The following is a 21,990-nucleotide window of genomic DNA, read 5'->3' on the forward strand; positions in this document are numbered from 1 at the left end:
TGCTATCAATCTTACTTAAGCCTATTATACAAAGCTACTTGGAGGTTTCACAAGCATTTGTGCTTATTATTGCCGGTATTATTGTATTTTATTACTGCATAAATAAAAACATATCAGCATTCACAATAAGCCATGGTTTCACTTAATGTGACTTGCAAACCAGGCCAGTGGATCATCAAGTCCTTTCTGGAGGCCTGAAATGGAATAGCCTTACAGGGGAAAGCTGGTAGAGAATTCTAAAATCGAGGGGCCACCACAGAGAAAGCCCTGCTCCTTGTGCTCACCAATCTCATAATGGGCAATTGAGAAGAGCCTACATCATTGATTTTAACATGCATGTAGCTCTGAGTACAGACAGTTAATACCACTGGCCATTCATAGGCAGATTAATGGCAGATACAGCTAATCCTATTTGAAAGCCATCTAGGTTGGTGGGCATCAACACATCTTGAATTAGCAAAATGTATACTTGTCTGCTGTGTAAAGAACTACTTCCTCTTGTCTATCCTGAATCTTCTACCACTTGGCTTCACTGGATGACCCTGGGTTCTATTAATATGCAAAATGGGGATTTATTTATTTTTTGCATAACTTTCTCTGCCCCGTGCACAGTGTCCCTCCTATTTGTCTTTTTTCCTAAAGAAAAAAAAAATCCAAACCTTTCCTCATAGAGGAGTTGCTCAAAACCACTTATCCTCCTGGCTGCCATTTTCTGAACCTTTTCCAGCTCTACCATATTCATTTTGAGATGATCTGGTCCTCATGAAAAAAAATAAAATCAAAACTAGCCTGAAAGATCACCAGAATACCCACAGGAATTTCAGGCAGCTGCCAAGAAACAGAATGTACTCCTTGCATTAAAATTCTCCAAAACTCAATTCTGAAAGATGATTAAACATGGTTTGTAGCAACTGTAAAAGTAACATTAAACCCATTCCAAAACTAATCAAGCTTAAGAATGTGTTCATCTCCCCTACTGTTAATCAAAACGTAAGCTGGATAAGTACACCAGGAAACATATCAATTATAGTTACAAGCCACAAAACAAATATTGTTTTAATATATGTTTTTAATTAAAAATGATTGACCAGATTCCTGCGTGAGCCATAGCTTTAGACCTCTGCCAGGGTCTCCAACATGCATTTCTAAGAAAGTAAGCAACCAGAGAAACAAATTAATACATGTCAATTTTTAAAAATAACCAAACCACTGAACTTTTTATATATCTGCCTTCTGAATTATAAACATATTCACCCTTTAAAAATCCATGAGCCCTCAAGGGTCAGAAAACACCCACCTCCTGGACCAATCTGAGCATCACTTGCAGAAACTGAACATCAACTGTACATGAAATGCTACAGGAATATAACCAATGTTTCCCTTTATATTATTGTCACTAAAACAGGGGTCCCCAAAGTGTGGTGGATGGACCACCAGTGGTCAGGTGATCTGCAGTCAGGTGATCTGCATATGTCAGGTCATCTGCGGTTTAGTGACTGAAGACAGGAGACGGCACATCCACCCCATTAAATAGTCACCCAGATTTTAATTGGTTTTTTAAATTGCTTCTTTTATTTCTTACCATAGTGTAGTCCAAATTCCACGGAATTCAACAAAACAAATGAAAGCAGCAATGAAAACTCAGTTAAAAAATGAAAAACATCTAGCATGACACCTTATAATTGCTATAACAGGAAGAAAAATCATGAAATGGCCCCAATTCCTCAGCAATGGTCTGGCGGGTGAGGGGGTGGGAAGTTTAATAACCACTGCTTTATGACACATCCTAACAGGTTACCATGGAAATGTCCAGCAAACAAGTCGGAAGCAGTTAAGTTGATATTCAAAGCCATTGCCAGAAAGAGAGAGAGAGAAAGGAATCACATTTGTGTCTACTTTTAGACATAATCTCCTTACACACTATGAGCGACGCACAAGCAAGAGCCCCTACCTTTGGCTATTCAGCGCCATTTGCAATGAACATGGTTAAGCTGATTATACTGTTTTCAATTTCGTTGCCCGCCCCCCACCACCCAACCCAGCGCATCAAAATAGGCTGCTGGAGACACTATGGTGGTTGAAAGGTTACATAAAATACAGACCCAGCCGCTTCCCATTCCTGTAACTTTGCTTCAGGTTTCATAAAACCTGTGATAGCAATGGGATTGGTGAGGGCTGAGTGCAGAAAAAAAATAAGGAATGCTACAGTATAAATATATAAATATTTGTAGGGCTTGAAATATTTTAAATATTCAATATTTTAAAATCAAGCCCCACCTCAGCTTCTCAAGCCATTTATGCGTGCTTTTCTCAACAAAAGTTGTTAGGGGGAAAAGATCCTTGCACTCTTCAGAGGAGCAAGGCAGCTGCTTGAAATGTAAACGTCAAGCCTTGAAAAAATAATCAAACCTACATCTACTATTTTTTAAAAAAATATGCCTTATGCAGAATGGCTTATCCCCAGCCTTGATTGTGATAGGCTGTTTTCAGCCCACTTTTCATAAAACAGGATGGTTCGCAATGTGCTTTCATGAAAAGGATGTGCAATCCTAATTAACATGCCACTGTGCGAATGACCTTTGTATCGTCAGCCCAACAAGCAGTACAAACCTCCAAATTCATGCTGTGAGCTATTCCTCGGTTCTGATGTTTTATTCCATGGAACTGGTGCATATATGTTTCAGCAGACATGAGCAGAACAACATCTACACACTGAATATTTGCTGTCTCTTTTAAAATACCCTTATGACTTTTTATTTCTAATACATACACACACACACACACAGCCAAAAAAACCACCCATATACCTTCTTGCATTTTAAGACAAGCTGCCCATAGTCTAAATCCCGCATGGAATCTAGCATTTAAAAAACATGACGACTTGATCCCATTTTAAAATGAACCAGAAAAGAAATGCAAAAGGCAGTGTTTGAAATAATAATGTAAGCCACAAATAGGAATATAAACCACAAGGCCATACCTGGTGACTGGTTAGAGACTGGAATGGCTCCCCGATCCCAAGATGCATGACCTTTCTATTCCCAGAAAGCATTCCCTGCCTTATAACAATGCATCACTCTCTCTCTCTCTCTCTATCTCTCAGGCATCTTCTGGGCCAGCAAGGAAAACATCAGGTTTCTCCATTTAGCAAATGATGAGCGAGCTCCTTTCGAAAGATCGGATCTCAAAGATAGTTCCCTTGCCCCCACCCCACCCCCCTGTGAGCAGTTCCAGTCATCTAGTAGCGAAAGAGGCTGGCACAGCTACATCAGCGATGCTGCTAATGTTTTCAGAAAACACTAAGCTTGCTGCTTAGAGCAATCCCGCATCATCGAAACAGAGCAAGCCACATCCTTCAGCTCTCCACTCACGTTACTATAAATCCTCGGGTTGCCATTATAGAGAACGATGATTTGGTTGTTGCTTAATCTCGAGGCAATTAAAGGTGAAAACAGCCATTATGCAACACACATTGCTTTGAAACAGAGCGACAGAGAGAGAGAGAGAGAGAGAGAAAGCCAGGCAAAATGACATATCCAGGTTATCTCAATTTGCTTGCATGACCACTTCTTAACATGCAACGCTGCCGTTCTGAGTGGAAAGCTCCACAGTATGAGGTGACGGGGAAATTACCAGAAAGAAATCATATGCAATTCAGAAGCAGGAGGACACTTAAGATCCTCTGGAATCATATCAAATGAACTGAAAACACCATTGAGATTAAAATATGCATCATATATCTCTCTCTGTGTGTGTGTGTGTGTGTGTGTGTGTGTGTGTGGCTGTGCTCGTTTTCACAAAGCTGCATCCTCCTTGCATTTTGTGCACTGCTCCCTGGCAGCAACCCAGACATCAACATACCTTGAAAAGATGCCAGTATTATGACAGGGCAAATGTATTTGGGTACCAAACAGAGTGATCACATGCCTATATTTCTGTTCTTGTAGCCCATTTCACTCCATCAGAAATTGTATTGCTCTCTTCTGAAGAGCTGTGAACAATCCATTAACAAGACACAAGAGTAGCACGGTTATCTCTCACAATATTTTAGCAGAAATCACTCTGTGCCATTTTAAATTGTGATCCCAGTGAATCAAATGCTCTGTTTGTTTGTTTTTAAAAGCTGATCCTCAAGACCAATGCTATTGTTTTCAGTGAGTTTGCTCCCAATGGTTTTAAGAGGATCACAGTAACCTGTTTTTGTTTTTTGTTTTTCAGATTTGCAGGTGATCATATTATTTTCAGCAAATAATAATATTTTTAAGTGTAGTAGTATTAGAGCCATACTCCAATTCTGAAAAAGGCTCAGCTGTAGCTCAGCATGTGGCATTGGCCATACAGACAAAAATAAGGACACTCTTGTGCATGAGAGGGTGGGACTGATGGTGTAATCTGGCAGCCCAACAGTGGTGAGGCCAACAAAATCCCGGCTCAAATGTGCCACAAGAAGAAAATGGATGCATGCATGCAGTTGGTTCCTAGTGGCAAAAGAATCAAGGTAAACCACAAACTGCATAGCATATAAAATACATGGAATGCATGTACATGCACTATACTACATTTATATCATTTAGAGACCATTCTGGTCCCATTTTACAGCTGGCAAACACTGAGGCACAGAAAAAGTGGCTAGCCCAAGATCAGCCAATGAATGAGTGATTCCCCCCCCCCAACCTTTACTGTATTTGGAGGACAGAGATGGGTTACAGGAACACTCATCGTCTGAACAAGCCACATACTTCATTTATCCAACATGGAAGAGCATTTGCCTTTGCTTAAATCCAAAGAGGCTCTTTGTGGGTGATATGAAATGATGAACATTGACAGGTACATTTGCTATTACACCTAATTAGAATGTCAGTTTTACATCCCACCACAAAAAAAGGAATGGCCATAAAGCATTTATATTTTTCAAGTAAAACAAGAGAGATCCTATCTAGAGAATATGTCATCTATTCAAACAGGAGCTGAGAAGGGAACATTTTATTAGGGTCCAGACATAGAGGCGGGGGACATACCAGGCTCTAACCCCATTCTACTGAGGCTACATTGCAAATCTTGCTGGAGACATGATGGAAGCTGTATTAATTCATCGATAATAGTTGTTACTTTGCAGCTGTTTTGCACTCACACTATTACTACTTACACAAACCAATACTGGCTCCAAGTTTGTTTTTGTGAGGAATTAAAACAAATGAATCCCTGTGGACCCACATTTGTGGGTGAACAACAAAATAATTGGCTGGGTACCAGGATTCAAAACAAATCCTTTACTTACAGATACAATGTCTCAGTTCATGCATTGTTCCATGCAGCAGCAAGGACAAGACAGGCAAAATAATATTGGGTAGAAAATATAGCTTATAATTCCAAACACTTACTGCAAGCCTGGGAGCAAGATCACGCACATAAGAGACTGCTTAGAATGGGTCAGACCATCGGTCCATCTAGTATAGTGCTGTCTTCAGCAGCACTCCAAGGTTTCAGAATGGGGCCATTCCTAGCCCTGTCTGGAAATGCCAGGGATTGAACCAGGGACCTTTCAGGTGCAAGGCGAATTGTCTACCAGTGAGCCAGGAGGCAGTCATAGAGCTCATCTTTTGCATGCAGAAGATCTCAAGTTCCATACCTGGTATCTCCGGGCAAAACTTGGGAAAGACTCTAGTCTGGAGAGCTACTGCCAATTGGTTTCAACAACACTAAGTTAGATGGACCCATGAGCAAAGCAGGGAAATAGGCGGCAGCCTTACACCATGTGTCAGTACAATCACGGCACCAGACTTAAAGCAGCTGCTTTAATACTAGAGAGCAGTGACTAAGAACCTGCTTGAACATATGCTTTGCCCCTCTAGAGAATGAGAAGTCAGTTGGCCTGGTTTTAAATTTAGTTGATATTTCACCTAACCTACTTCAACACAAAATGTTCTTATGAAATATGCCGCATTTTTTAAAGAAGAAGAAGAAGAAGAAGAAGAAGAAGAAGAAGAAGAAGAAGAAGAAGAAATGGAAATTATGATACGGGGATCAAGAATACCACACATCTATTGATCAGCTACAAAAAAAAAAAAAAACCACTGAGTAGAGAGAAAACAGCATTACAGTGGTACCTCGGGTTACATACGCTTCAGGTTACATACGCTTCAGGTTACAGACTTCGCCAACCCAGAAATAGTGCTTCAGGTTAAGAACTTTGCTTCAGGATGAGAACAGAAATCGTGCTCCGGCGGCGCGGCAGCAGCAGGCCCCATTAGCTAAAGTGGTGCTTCAGGCTAAGAACAGTTTCAGGTTAAGAATAGGCCTCCGGAACGAATTAAATACTTAACCCGAGGTACCACTGTATATAACAGCTTGCACAGGGAGAGAACTATGTATGCCATCTTGAAGGAAAGGTGGCATATAAAAATAAAATAATAATAACATTCCTCAACATGCCAAACATTCATCTGTTGTTCTGGCCTTTCACATTATCTGCTACAATAGTTTTAGAAATGATTTAGATGCTTTCACCTTCCCTTGATTTACAGTCCATCATGAGGCAGAGCATAGAAAAGGCACCCAGCCATGAAGCTTGTGAAACTCTGAGCCAGTTTTAATGAATCCCACATCCAAAATGTGCAATTAGTAAATAAAACACCACTGTGTGCCAGTTTGCGAGCTTTTTTTTATATAAAAAAAATATGTTTATGATGTTGGTGTTTGCAAGGGAGTTATTTAACATTTTCATAATTACACGATGGCATAATTCAGCATTCAGTGATATCAGTATATAGCCCATGAATGAAAACTGTCAAAGCCTGTTTTCTTCAACAAGATCAATGACAGGATCAAAAGGGGAATGGCACACAGGAAAGGGAACAGCACCAGGAATGCTTCCACCAGACAAGCTCTGGCCTGTGGATGTAGCGTTGCTGCCTTGGATTTGGAAGACTACATCACAAGAGATCCCAGTGGGCCAGAATCTTTCCGCTAGAGTAGAAGACTACTGGACCAAGCTGGGCCCCTCTAACCTCAGTGTGGGTGAATTGGAATATAGCTGCTGCAACTATATAGGGTTCAGTATCTGTCTGGTTGTTGTTGAAGCAACATTGTTCTTTCCCCATAACAACCACTGCCCCTGCCCAGTAACCCAAGGATAGGAAAGGCTAACCATAGAGGTTAGCAGCCTTTCTCAACCTTGGGTGCATAGCTGTCAACGTTTCCCCTTTTTTTAAGGGAAATTCCCTTATTCCGAATAAGATTCCTCGCAAGAAAAGGGAAAAGTTGACAGCTATGCTTGGGTGCCCAGGTGTTGTTAGACTCCAACTCCTATCATTCCTAGCTAGCAGGGTCAGGGATGTTCAAGAACATCTGGGGACCCAAGATTGAGAAAGGCTGTGTATGGAGTGTTAGACTGGGAAAGCCTAGGTCCACATCTCCATTCAGCCACAAGCTCACTGGCTGACATCAGGTCAATTTGTTTCTTTCTGTCTGTCTCTGTTCCTCTTTCCGCTGAAGCTATCTCACAGGGTTCTTGCAAGTATAAAGAACCATGCATATTGCCCAGATCTCCTTGGAAGGAGGGAGAGACAAAAATGTACTAGATAAAATAAATGCTCAAAACATAGCATGGTCTGCTGTATCAAAGTAAACATGATGTCAACTTAAGGAAACAAGCAGCATATTTGTTACTTGGAAACTGCCACAGTTTTAGAATCTGTGCCCCAAATATCTTGGGGGCTGCCAGTAAATCAGGGCATGCAATCATTACAGTTGCTAAGCCACTGCAAAAATATAAAGTGAATGCTTTGTCCCCTTAAGATGATTTTGCATGGGATATAACCATGCAAAATCTTCTTAACTTTTATCAGAAAGAATATTCTGTCGAGTTACCATCTAAGGCCACATCCTCACTGTACATTTAAAGCACTATCATGGTACTTTAACTGTCATGGCTTCCTTTAAGGTATCCTGGAAATGGAGTTTGGTAAGGGGGGAGTGAGAATTGTTAGGAGACCCCTGTATCTCTCACTTAGCTAGTATGTTCAGAGTGGTTTAACAGTCAAGCCCTCCTCCCAAGGAACTCTGGAATCATAGCTCTGTGAGGGGAATAAGGGTCTTCACAACCACACAGCCATCCATTTATGAAGAAGAGCTGCAAAGTAAACCATGAATCAGAGAGCCACAAAAGGCAGACCTCCAAAGAGATTTGCTGATGAGTTTGCTAAGACAGCAGTAGCAGCTGTTAAAAGCTCCAAGTTCAAATACCTTCAAGTTTCCAAGAAATCCAGGATTTGGATTCAAAGGATGCTGAGCCATGGTTAAATGCCATGAAGGCTGAGCTTGAGTCCTTAGAGAGGAACAAAACATGGGAGCTAGTGCCAGTAGTTCCAGGAATGAAACTGCTTGGAAGCAAATGGGTCTTCAAAGCGAAGACTGATCAAAATGGCAAGATAGTCAGACACAAAGCCAGATTGGTAGCCAGAGGTTTTTCACAGGTACCAGGAGAAGACTATCATGAGACCTACTCACCCACCATGAGATATGAGAGCATTAGGCTTATGCTCAAGCTTGCTGCAGAGGAGAATCTACACGTTAGTCACCATGACGTGAATACAGCTTTTCTGTACGGATCTCTAGGTGAATCTCTTTATATGCTTCCACCTGATGGCGTACAGGTAAAACAGGGATTTGTTTGTGCTCTGAAGAAATCCCTTTATGGTCTCAAACAAAATGCACGGTGCTGGCACACTAAACTCACTGAAGTATTGTTTTCTCTAGATTTTCAGCAAGGGAAAGCTGATCCATGTGTGTTTGTCAAAGAGGAAGGGCAAAAGAAGCTGTATTGCTTGTTTTATGTTGATGATATTTTGTTCTTTTGGAAAGATATCACAATGTACAATAACGCCCTAGCTCAACTGAAAGAGCATTTTGACATGAAAGATCTTGGTGAGGTAAACAACTACCTATCTCTGGAAATAGAGAGAGATCAAGATGGTAACATTCTAGTACACCAGTCACGGAAAATTGCTGATGTGTTAAGCAAACTAAACCTGATGGATGCTAACCCTGTAGACACACTGATGACAACAGGTTATCAGGTAGATGACACTGAAGAAGCATTTTCTGACACTACACTGTACAGAAGTGTGCTAGGTAAACTGAACTTCATTGCCAGATGTTCAAGACCTGACATTGCTGTTAGCTGTAATTTGCTAAGCAGACAAGTCAACAATCCTACTGTTAAGGATTGGAAAGCTCTGAAACGCATAGCTCGCTATTTGAAAGGCACTATGCATTACAGACTGAGATTTAATAATCAGAAGTCTGGTGGTCTTGAGATATTTGCAGATGCAAGTTTTGGAAGTGACACTACAGACAGGAAAAGTACGTCTGGAGTTTGCTACATGTACAATCAGGGTCTATTTGATTGGTCATGCAAGAAGCAAACAACAGTTAGCTTAAGTACTTGTGAAGCTGAGCTGAATGCACTGTCTTATTCACTTAAGGATTGTGAATGGTTGTTACAATTGTGCAAAGACATGAAAATTCCTGTCAAATGTCCAATCCAGGTTTACCAGGACAACAAAGCATGTTTGGCTTTGCTGAATTCTGAAGGTTGTAAGCAAAGCACGAAGCATTTGCAATTGAAACTGCAACATGCTAGGGAATGTGTTCAGAAGGGACTCGTAACAGTGTCCTATATGCCAGGTAATGAAATTCCTGCTGATGTATTGTCCAAGGTTGTATCAAGGGATCAACACTGTACCTATGTGCAGAAGTTGGGTTTGTACTGATACTGTACAAACATGCTGCCCAGTGATGTTCACAGAAAGGGGGAGGATGTTGGTTTCTGTTTCCCTCACTGTACAGCAAAATGCATGTCACAAGACAATTGTTTATATTCCACAGTCAAAGTTACTGTTGGGTTCCCACGGGAATAGGAGACTGGATGTGACGTACACTGGTTTCCTGTTTTTCAGTGTTTCTCTCCGTTTCTTTGTTAGAGAGACCGTTGCTTCTCTGCTCTCACAGAGGCAGGATGCATAGAGTGTAAATAAAGTTAAAGAATGTAGCACATACTGCTTATCCTTCTGCTGTGTGGACTGCTCTGCTTGGGCTCAAGATAAGACGAGCCTGTATCAGCTTCAGATGGGCCGAAGCTGGTCAAAATCTCACAGTTATCCCCCATGATAACTATGAAACATGATGCAAAAATACAGTTACGCATAAAAAGAGTTTTCTGAGCAGGCAATGGGGGTGGGTTCTCTCTTTTCTTTTCAACACAAGGGGAACTTATCTGCCAATTACTCCTGCGCTGGCAAGAAGGTGTCATGTCAATGCAGGCTAATAATATAGATCAGTGTCTACTCAAGGAAGTGACTCACCTGGCTTTAAAGCCATGTCCACAGCCAATAGTTGAGTAGGAGCAGAGTTTTATCTCCCAGTAAAAGCATCCCTTCAGTGTTCAGATGACTTCCTGAGGTTCAACACAATGGCTAATGGGGAAACTGTAGGTGACTCACTAAACCTGAGTCACACAGATACAAAAAAAGGACCAAAGTGGGCAAAGGTGAATTGTTTTGGTTTTTTTACAAGCGAGTCATCAGATGAGACATCCATGGCACAAAATAGCGAGGAAGGCTGCAAAGACTTATTTCACTACAAATTGCAAAAATCATGTGAGACCACTCACACGTAGAATTATCACAACAGCAGCATGCCTGCTAACTCTACATGCAAACACATTGTTAGTGTGTTTAGTGCATGGAACACTAATGTGAGCAAAGGCTTTGCTGCTCTAAGTTTGATTTTTCAAAATAAATAAATAAACGACACAACAATGTTTCAGCATCTAAAAAGACACCACAGACCAGGACTATCCATTGTGTTCTTAAAATTGCAAGTTTGTATTTATTTATTTAAGAGGTGTACAGCCTGCTTACTAAGAGACATTCTTCACAAAGTGGCACAGGGTTGTGCCCAACTCAGAGTAGTCCCATTTAAATGAATGAATCAATCTAAGTTAGTCATGTCTAGTAACTTCAGTGGGGCTGCTCTGAGTAGGTCTAGCACTGGATACCACTCTTACAAAATAAACATTAAAAAATGTAACCAGTGCAATGTACAGTCGTACCTTGGTTGCCTAACACCTTGGATCTCGTACGTTTTGGCTCCCGAGCAATCAAAAACCAGAAGTGAGTTTTCCGGTTTGCAAACAATTTTTGGAAGCCAAACATTCAGGGCGGCTTCCGCGACTTCCGATTGGCTGCAGGACGCTGATGCAGCCAATCAGAAGCCGTGTCTTAGTTTTCGAACGGACTCCCGGAATGCATTCTGTTCAAGAACCAAGGTACGACTGTAATTTAATACCATTTAAAACATCCACTGCTAAAAGCTAGCAAAGGAGCTACACATTGTCCAGCATAACATAAGCATACCAAAAAAAAAGACAACAATTTCTACAGCTTAATTTACAACTAGCCAAACACCATGACAACAAGATGGGTCTTCAAGGCCCAATCTCATGTCGCTGAAATCCACTGTGAAATTTGTTCCTTGTATCTGACAGTCTACTTGTCTTTACAGGTGTGCACCTAAGTAGGCCCTCTGGAGTGAATCTTAAGGCACAGGTAAGTTGATACAGGTGTCACCCAGTTCTTTTAAGTAATCCAGTCCCAAAAGATTCATTGTTTTAAAAGTCATCACCAGCACCTTAAATTAAGCTGGCAATGCACTGGATATGTACCAAAACCACCTGAAGTATAGGTTATATAAATCTAAAAACCAACACACCAAGACAACATATCTTCATCTCATTGACAAAACTTACCTAAGCTTTTCAGCAGGCACTCCACATAAATTCATAGCCTAAAATGGTCTAGTGAGATCATTCAGAATCTATCAGAAGTGTTCAATGATGCCTCTCAGAACTGACCATGTAATAGCCAGAATGAGAGGATGGTGCCCATGTTAGTCATTTCACTCTTAGCTGGGAATACAAACACATCAAGACTACTGCACTCCCACAATCCTATATAAAATAGCGTGTGCCAGGAATACGGATGAAGCACCATAGAAAATGCTTTAAAATATTATTGGGGCTAGGGGTATTATCAGCCAGTAGGCACATCAACCTCTACATCTTGATATATAGCATAATCAGGAGTTACTTGTGTATAAATATTGCAGTGCCATTTCCAGCTTTTCCCTTCAGCTAAAAATACTGTATTTTTTGCTCTATAAGACTCACTTTTTTCCTCCTAAAAAGTAAGGGGGAATGTGTGTGCGCCCTATGGAGCGAATGCAGGCTGCGCAGCTATCCCAGAAGCCAGAACAGCAAGAGGGATCGCTGTGCAGTGATCCCTCTTGTTGTTCTGGCTTCTGAGATTCAGAATATTTTTTTTCTTGTTTCCCTCCTCCAAAAACTAGGTGCATCTTATGGTCTGGTGCGTCTTATAGAGCGAAAAATACGGTACACCCTTGTGGCCAAGAGTGTTTATACTCTGCTGCTGCAGCCCCTCATAAAGGCTGGCATCTGTCTGAATTGTAACTTTTTTTTTCATGAGCAGAAAGAGGAACAACAGTTCAGTCACCACACATGATTATTCCCAAGGTTGGTCTGGTTGGTCTTACCATGAAGTGACATGAAGACGTGGAATTTTGGCAGTAGATTCCAGAGGGGGCACCATTTTCCTGCCTCCAATCTTCATCTCTGTGCTCGATTAAAAACTGCATGGGAGGAGGGGTGTCATTTTAACATTTTTGCCTTATTTGCTCAAAATAAATCAGAGGGAAGCATTGTCAAGTCCACAGATGATGGTGCATTGTATGAATTCAACAAAGAACAAGACTAGAGGTAAACAAATGGTGGATTTTGCTTTAGTGATTATTCTGGCTTTGACAAAACAATTGACAAAATGACTCCAATTCATAGTTATCAGCTCCAATATCATAGTTATCATTAACAAGACACAAAACCTGTATTCATACATAACACTAAGTCGTAATCTAGTGTTACAAAGATGATGATGATAATGATAATAATAATAATAATAATAATAATAATAATAATAATTATACTCCACCCATCCCAGCCACTCTGGGCAGCTTCCAACAAAATATTAAAAATATGCTAAAACATTAAAAACTTCCCTAAACAGGGCTGCCTTCAGATATCTTCTAAAAGTCAGATAGCTGTTTATTTCCTTGACATCTGATGGGAGGGCGTTCCACAGGGCGGGTGCCACTACCGAGAAGGCCCTCTGCCTGGTTCCCTGTAACCTCACTTCTCGCAGTGAGGGAGCCACCAGAAGGCCCTTGGAGCTGGACCTCAGTGTCCGGGCTGAGCGACTCCTTCAGGTATACTGTGCCGAGGCCGTTTAGGGCTTTAAAGGTCAGGTTATGTGTCCCCCTTCCCCTCTCTTCTTCCAGCTATGGCTACGAAGAAAAGATTGTAAGCTTCTGCTTCCATGTTAGATTAACCACAATTTACTGTTATGCCTAAACCTTAAACTATGGTTATGAATTGTTGAAACAAGATAGCATCACAAATTGTGGTTTGAACTACTGTTTGAACAAATCACTACAAGGATTAGCCAAAGTCTGCCCAGACATGAAAGTCACAACAACGCATGATCAATCTAAAACAAAAGAAAAACACTCCAAACGCCTCCTTGAAGGTGTACCAAAGGGGAAAGAAGAAGCATGAGAACCTGCAGCTCTCTGCAGTTTGTAACACTAAAACATGGTTTAATGTAGCCCTGCAGCCCTTCAAGTATTGCTGGACTACAGCTCTCATTCTCCATGACCTCTGGTTATGCTAGCTGCGGTTGATGGGAGCTGGAGTCCAATGACATATGAAGGGCCACAGGTTCCCTACCTGAGTTAATGTTATGTATGAATGCAGCCATTATGTGGTACTGAACACTGAATGAAAATCTCAGCTTTAATATGAAAAATAGTCGAAGTTTCTAGTCCTTATGGCAGCAAATGTATGCTTGAAAATACATGGTCAATGCCTATGGACTATGAGGCTTCAATGTCTATGACCAGGGCAGAACCAGTAAGTAAATAATATATATATATTTATAGATATATATATATTATATATAATATATATATAAATATGCCAAAATTATATATATATATATATATATATGCAGGTTTTGGTGTCCTCGGGTGTCTTCCCGTGTAAAAGTTGGGGTGTCTAGGCGACGTTTCGACGAGGTCTCACTCGTCATCTTCAGGCTGGTGCTTTCGGCTTCTTGTTACTGGAACAGAGCAGGATCTCAGTGTTTGAGTTCCTATAAATACTGTTGAGGAGGTGTGGTGTATAGCCTCCAATGTTCTGGGCAGAGAGGAGGTTCCCAGGCTAGTGTGCCTTTTCTTCTTTTGTTCCTTAATTACTTGAGGGATATCTTGAGTGATTTCTTGAGTGATTTCCTGAATCCTACTTAGGTGGGTCATTAGGTGTGGATTAGTTGCTAAAGCCTTCGTGTCTTGAACTCTTGAACTTTGTGAAGAGTTTTTCTGAGAAGATGGCTGTACTGCACTTGGTTGTGCTCTGGCTTGGCTTCGTGTATAGGGGCGAGCTGTGGTTTTGTGGCCTGTGCCAGCCAGATCTGTGTAGGGATTGCAGGGGAGTGCAGCATCCGGAGGTGCCACCCTGGTTTGGCTACTGGATGGTGTCTGTAGTTTATCTGTGGAGAGGGTCTGGGTTTGGGTCTGGTGTGGTTGATTGGTGATGGCGTTCTGTGTGCCTCTGGATCTGGTGTCAGATTTTGTGGGGAGGGCTAATTTCCAGATGTCTGGCAAGCGGGATGTGTCGTCACGCTTGTTCATGTTGTGAGGGTGTTTCTCTATCTCGATGGCTTCCATGATTATTCTCTTGTGGTGATGTTCCATGTTAAAGAGCAATTTGGAATCTGCAAAATTAATTTCGTGTCCTGTTTCTTTCATGTGTTGGAAAAGAGAGGAAGTTTTTTCTTCTTTTTTGACGGCATTCTTGTGTTCTGCGATACGTGCATTTATTCGTCTGTTTGTTTGTCCAATGTACGTGGCTGGGCAGACTTTGCAGGGTATTTCATAGACCCCTTGGTTTTCCAACTGAATTTTATCCTTGGGGTTTCTGAGGATATTGGCTATTTTTTGGTTGGTGCAAAAGGCTGTTTTGATATTGTGTTTATGGAGGATTTTGCTAATTTTATCTGTAGTGCCCTTGATATAAGGAAGGAGGGCTATGCCATTGTTTTCTTCTGTGTCTTGGTTTTTGGGGGGTGTTTCTTTTTGGATTAGCTTCGTAACCCTGTTTTGCTGGTATCCATTGGCAATTAACACATTTGAGAGATTCTGTAACTCAGTTGTCAAGTGGTCTTCGTCAGCCAGGCGTTTGGTTCTGGAGATGAGAGTCTTGGCTACGGAGTTTATTTGTGCAGGGTGGTGGTGTGATTGTGCATGTAAGTAGCGGTTGGTGTGTGTTTTTTTCCGGTAGATAGTGTGTCCTAGGGAGCCATCAGGTTTTTTGTAGATTAGGACGTCAAGGAAGGGAAGTTGGTTGTTGGCTTCTATTTCCATAGTGAATTGTATTTTGGGGTGTAGGCTGTTGAGATGTGTGAGGAAGCTATCCAGTTTTTCCTTACCGTGTGGCCAAATTACAAAGGTGTCGTCAACATATCTGAGCCAAAGTTTGGGTTTGTGTTCTGACTTGTCTAAAGCATTGGTTTCAAAGTGTTCCATGTACAGGTTAGCGATGACCGGTGAGAGGGGTGATCCCATAGGTGCTCCTTCTATCTGTTTGTATCTTTGTCCATTGTGGATGAAGTACGTGTTGGTTAGGCAGTGGTTGGTCAGGTCCAAGATGTATTCGGGGGGATTGTATTTGTTTTGAATGGCTGTCAAGGCTTCATTAATGGGCACTTGTGTGAAGAGAGATACAACATCGAAGCTCACAAGTAGGTCATTGGGTTGTAGGTTTTGCTTCTTTATTGTTTCTATGAACTGGAAGGAGTTTGGAACGTGTGAAGAGATGGATTCTGCATAGGGCTGAAGTTGCTTGGCGAGAAATTTAGCGAGATTTTGTAGAGGTGAGCCTATGGAGCTGACTATTGGTCTGAGTGGTGTTCCTTCTTTGTGTATCTTGGGGAGGCCGTAGAGTTTGGGGCATCTGGATGATTTTTCTCTGGGGATGATTCTTAGCTGGATTTCTTCACTGATAGGAGAGGCTTTTATTTTGGATTTGGTGGTTTTTTCCAGATAGGTGGTGGGATCTGTTTTTATAGGTTGGTAGGTAGGGTCTTGGAGTAGATTTGATAGTTTTGCTTGGTAGTCCGATGTGTTCATCACAACAGTGGCATTACCTTTGTCTGCTGGGAGAATGATTATGTTGTTGTCTTTCCTCAGGTTGGTGAGTGCTTTCTGTTCTTCTTTGTGTAAATTGCTTCTGGGTGGTTTGCTGGAGCAGAGGATGTTGGTGACTTCAAGTCTGATTTTATTGGCTTCATCTGGATTGATTTTGGTTAGGCTAGCTTCGACTCCGCATATGATGTTTTCCGTGGGGATGCGTCTCGGGGCGACTGCAAAGTTGAAACCTTTGGAGAGTACTTTGGTTTCAGTTGAGGTGAGGATCCTGTCTGATATGTTATGTACTGTTTGTTTCATGGGTTGTTGTGGAGGGTGGCTGGGCTTCTGGCGTTTCTCTAGTTTGTGGAGTTTGTTGGTGTGTGTGTCTGTCTTGTGTGAGGTCTCCGTTTCAGCTCTCCAGACGGCTAGTTGTTTGCATTTGTCCCAGAGTGCAGGGTGGATTTTGTTACAGAGTTTGAGGTGAAGAGTGAGTAGATCTTTGTTGGTTTGGTTTAGTAGGTATCTTTTCTTGTGTAGTTCGTTTCTGATTAGAGATAGTTCAGTTCGTTTCAGGATCCTTTCGGTAGCTGGGGTTTTAGAGTGGAATTTAAGTTGGAAGCATGTGGGAATTAAGTTGTTGTCTCGGCAGTTGCGTAGGAACAAGAGATCACATAAGATGGTGGCTCTTCGGATTTCTAGTTTCTCGTAGGTTCTTGTCAGCTGGAAGGTTTCCTCCCCGTAGAGGTGAGATATTTGCTTTCGTAGATTTTCACGGGTACAGGAATGCAGGTTTTGGTGTCCTCGGGTGTCTTCCCGTGTAAAAGTAAACTCCGTAGCCAAGACTCTCATCTCCAGAACCAAACGCCTGGCTGACGAAGACCACTTGACAACTGAGTTACAGAATCTCTCAAATGTGTTAATTGCCAATGGATACCAGCAAAACAGGGTTACGAAGCTAATCCAAAAAGAAACACCCCCCAAAAACCAAGACACAGAAGAAAACAATGGCATAGCCCTCCTTCCTTATATCAAGGGCACTACAGATAAAATTAGCAAAATCCTCCATAAACACAATATCAAAACAGCCTTTTGCACCAACCAAAAAATAGCCAATATCCTCAGAAACCCCAAGGATAAAATTCAGTTGGAAAACCAAGGGGTCTATGAAATACCCTGCAAAGTCTGCCCAGCCACGTACATTGGACAAACAAACAGACGAATAAATGCACGTATCGCAGAACACAAGAATGCCGTCAAAAAAGAAGAAAAAACTTCCTCTCTTTTCCAACACATGAAAGAAACAGGACACGAAATTAATTTTGCAGATTCCAAATTGCTCTTTAACATGGAACATCACCACAAGAGAATAATCATGGAAGCCATCGAGATAGAGAAACACCCTCACAACATGAACAAGCGTGACGACACATCCCGCTTGCCAGACATCTGGAAATTAGCCCTCCCCACAAAATCTGACACCAGATCCAGAGGCACACAGAACGCCATCACCAATCAACCACACCAGACCCAAACCCAGACCCTCTCCACAGATAAACTACAGACACCATCCAGTAGCCAAACCAGGGTGGCACCTCCGGATGCTGCACTCCCCTGCAATCCCTACACAGATCTGGCTGGCACAGGCCACAAAACCACAGCTCGCCCCTATACACGAAGCCAAGCCAGAGCACAACCAAGTGCAGTACAGCCATCTTCTCAGAAAAACTCTTCACAAAGTTCAAGAGTTCAAGACACGAAGGCTTTAGCAACTAATCCACACCTAATGACCCACCTAAGTAGGATTCAGGAAATCACTCAAGAAATCACTCAAGATATCCCTCAAGTAATTAAGGAACAAAAGAAGAAAAGGCACACTAGCCTGGGAACCTCCTCTCTGCCCAGAACATTGGAGGCTATACACCACACCTCCTCAACAGTATTTATAGGAACTCAAACACTGAGATCCTGCTCTGTTCCAGTAACAAGAAGCCGAAAGCACCAGCCTGAAGATGACGAGTGAGACCTCGTCGAAACGTCGCCTAGACACCCCAACTTTTACACGGGAAGACACCCGAGGACACCAAAACCTGCATATATATATATATATATATAGCCAAAATTATATATATATACATCTGCCAGAAGAAAGACTGCAAAATAAAATTGTGCAAACTGAGCTCAGCTTGCATAATGTACACAGGTTGTAGAATTCATCTTCTCTTCTCTTAGCCTCAATGCAATCCATTATTTCACCAATGAGTACACAAATCCCTGACAATGCACCATCATCTTGTTGGGTTGGTCTTGTGCTTCTTTCCATATCGTGGTAATACAACAAACTCTACACTTTACTCTACAAAATTATACTGATATTTCCACAGCAAACACATAAAAGGAGGGTGTCTGTTATGTACTGAGTTGAATAGGATCCAAACTGCAGCAGTCTGATTGGTCCTAGAACAATAGGATCCAAAAGGCAGCAGTCTGATTGGTCCTAGAACAATAGGATTCAGAATGCAGCAGTCTGATTGGTCCTAGAACAATGCAGCAGTATGATTGGTTGGCAGGAACCACCCAATCATGCTCCAGATAGAAGTGAATCCACAACCTGATTGGCTTACAGTAGAATTCCGGAATTAGCCAATCATGTGCAGCCCATTGTGTAAATAATGTATATAAGGCAGATACTTTGAGGGGACTTTCATTCATTCCTCCTCACCACTATGAGCTGAATAAAGAGCATGAAATCACTTTGCGACTCTGAGTATATTTCAGTGTCCCATCAGCATCCTTATGTACACATCTGCAAGCATCAGTGAGCCCAGGCCCAATCAGGGTTTTGAAGCTCATGGGGTTATATATTTTTGCACAGTACCCCAGCGCTGAGAAATTCCAGGGGTTCGAGACACTTACCTAGGATTTGTACTTCCTTTTGGAATGAGGCACAGTGGAGACTGCAGTGTCTTTATAATATATAGTTTATTTACCCATATATACAATCTGAGCCTGTGATGGGGGGGGGGGTTCACAGCATTAACACCCCAATAAAGTATTGTTTCATCCCCCCCCCCCATAGCCACAGCCTTGGATTCAAACAGAAATAAATCACTGCTCAGACTCTCTCTCTCCAGCTTTTCTTTTGGCCCACACCACAGCAACTCAACTCTAAACTCTGGCTTAACTAACCATGAGCTGGGGGAGGGCCACCACCCATTTGCCATCTCGCACAGAGCCCCTTTCCTTTGTTTCCCTTAATGGCCCATCACCCAGGCTATCACCTCAGTGAAGGACTTTCACTACTAGCTTGTTAGCTAGTAGTGAAATAAACAGCCCCCAGAATTTTCAGCCAGAGTTATTGACAAATCTTTTAGTGAGCCAGAAGGCAACTTTGCAGTTCTCAAAAGAACAACCTGGGCTGGCCATCCATTGCAGTGCCAATGTATAGGGTACAGTGGATGGGTGGGTAGGTGGGTGTGTATTATGATCACGTGAAATGGACACAGATAAGAAGTGTCTCCCACTAGGCAGAAGCATTGCTGCGACTGCACTTATTTGAAAACATGGGTCTCTCGAGAGACCTTGCAGCATCTTCTGTGACCCATTAGGCAGCCAACTATACGGCTATTGAGCTGAAGGTATTTCTCTCAGGAGGATTTCATGCAGACAAAAACACACACACGTCACAGCAACTGAGAAAATTTCTAGAACTGAGACACTAAGAATTGTAACTGTGGCCTTCTGCACACAAGCAAATGCTCTACTGCTGAGTTATGGCTCTTCCCCTAGACTATGACCATATTATATTATATTATATTATATTATATTATATTATATTATATTATATTATAATTGATTATGGTCGGAGACCAGCTTATAAAACACACTTGGGGGTACAATCCCAGAAGGAAGGCAAACATTTATAACAATGTACACCAATAAATTTAAAATTTATAAATGTGATAAGCGTATAGACACTTAAAACTTTAAGATAAGCTACCACAGAGAGATGTTATTTTATTTTATTATATTATATTATATTATATTATATTATATTATATTATATTATATTATTATTATAAATTGTTGCTGTTGTTATTTCATTTATGAATCTCTTCCCATTAGGCATCTCAAAGAAATTTGCAACATAACAACATATATAGAACAGTTACATGTATAAAAACTGTTCAATTTAACAGTTTTCATATATGTAACTTTTACATATTTATATATGATACCTGCTGTTCGTATAACAATCTCTGTAAGTCTGCTTCCTGTCTAAACAACATATGGGTACAAAATTATAAATATAAAAAAGAGTTTAAAACAACAGCCTATACATAAAATCTATTCAAATTAATTTCAAATACTATTTTAATGTGTTTTAAAAATAAAGAATAAAAAGATTACTTCCAATGACTTCTTTTTTGAATTCTGATAAACCATAATTGAATATCCAATATTGAATACATTTATACCAGAAAGCTAACCAGTAGTATGTGCAGGCACACACACACACACACACACAGAGAGAGAGAGAGAGAGAGAGAGAGAGAGAGAGACAGTTTTATCTTTCCAGAACTTCATATTTTATAGTCTCTGACCAGGCAAATATTGAAGGTTGGGCTCCTAGTATCTATTTAGCAGTGTCTGACCAATCCTGAGGCATCACCTTGCACCTCTCTATACTCTTCTGGACCTGAAGAGTTCAGAGGCCTGAGTACATGTACTCTATGATTTTTCACTACCGCAAGTCCCACTCTCCTCCAGCACCATAATTCAAAAGCATCAATTCGGCGATCAGCCTTCTTTATGGTCCAACTCTCACTTCCATACATCACTACTGGGAAAACCATGGGTTTAACTTGATACTTTTGAATTATGGTGCTGGAGGAGACTCTTGAGAGTCCCACGGACTGCAAGAAGATCAAACCTATCCATTCTGAAGGAAATCAGCCCTGAGTGCTCACTGGAAGGACAGATCCTGGAGCTGAGGCTCCAATACTTTGGCCACCTCATGAGAAGAGAAGACTCCCTGGAAAAGACCCTGGTGTTGGGAAAGATGGAGGGCACAAGGAGAAGGGGACGACAGAGGACGAGATGGTTGGACAGTGTTCTTGAAGCTACCAGCATGAGTTTAACCAAACTGCGGGAGGCAATGGAAGACAGCAGTGCCTGGCGTGCTCTGGTCCATGGGGTCACGAAGAGTCGGACACGACTAAACGACTAAACAACAACAACAAAGTCCCACTCTCAGTCCCTGAAAGATCCCTCTATCTTCCCAAAGTTGGGACACCAGAGCAAGGCACCACGTTTGCACAGCCTCTGTCACCCATGTGTAGAACCTTCACTTCACACAGTCTTAAAAGCGCTGCTGGATCAGAGCAGTGGCTTATCTATCTAGCCCACCATCCTGTTCTCACAGTGACCAACCGGGGAAACCTACAAGCGAAACCTGAGCACAACAGCTACTGCTGCAGTTCCCAACAAGTTGGCATTCATCCTGCCTCCGGTCTTCCAATCCACTGGTGCCAATCTTCTCCGATAGCTTTTCTCCACACCACTGAACCTTGCAGTTCAGTGTTGCAAAGCTCTGCACTCTCTCTCTCTCCCTTTGTCAAGCCCTCCTCCAGATCTGAGGCAGCGAAGTCAGCTTCTTGGCGTTGCTAAGCTGCT

At 41.8% G+C, this 21,990-nt stretch overlaps 1 protein-coding gene across 8 annotated transcripts in view; it reads right to left on the bottom strand.

The window, feature by feature from the left end:
* The window catches only part of SLC4A10 (solute carrier family 4 member 10), a 156,377-nt gene that overhangs the window by 105,431 nt on the left and 28,956 nt on the right, over nt 1-21,990 (bottom strand). For 4 of the 8 annotated variants that reach the window (XM_083406510.1, XM_083406506.1, XM_083406509.1 and 1 more), the window contains exon 2: nt 12,613-12,708. The exons of 2 other annotated variants lie outside the window; for them this stretch is intronic. In XM_083406510.1, the coding sequence (XP_083262636.1) occupies nt 12,613-12,708 (96 nt within the window). Of the gene's footprint in view, nt 1-2,980; nt 3,563-12,612; nt 12,709-21,990 lie in introns of those variants that run through there. 2 more of the 8 variants (XM_083406512.1, XM_083406507.1) reach the window with 1 other exon arrangement.

Source organism: Podarcis tiliguerta (assembly GCF_965153285.1).
Source record: "Podarcis tiliguerta genome assembly, chromosome: 1".
Lineage (NCBI taxonomy): Eukaryota > Metazoa > Chordata > Lepidosauria > Squamata > Lacertidae > Podarcis > Podarcis tiliguerta.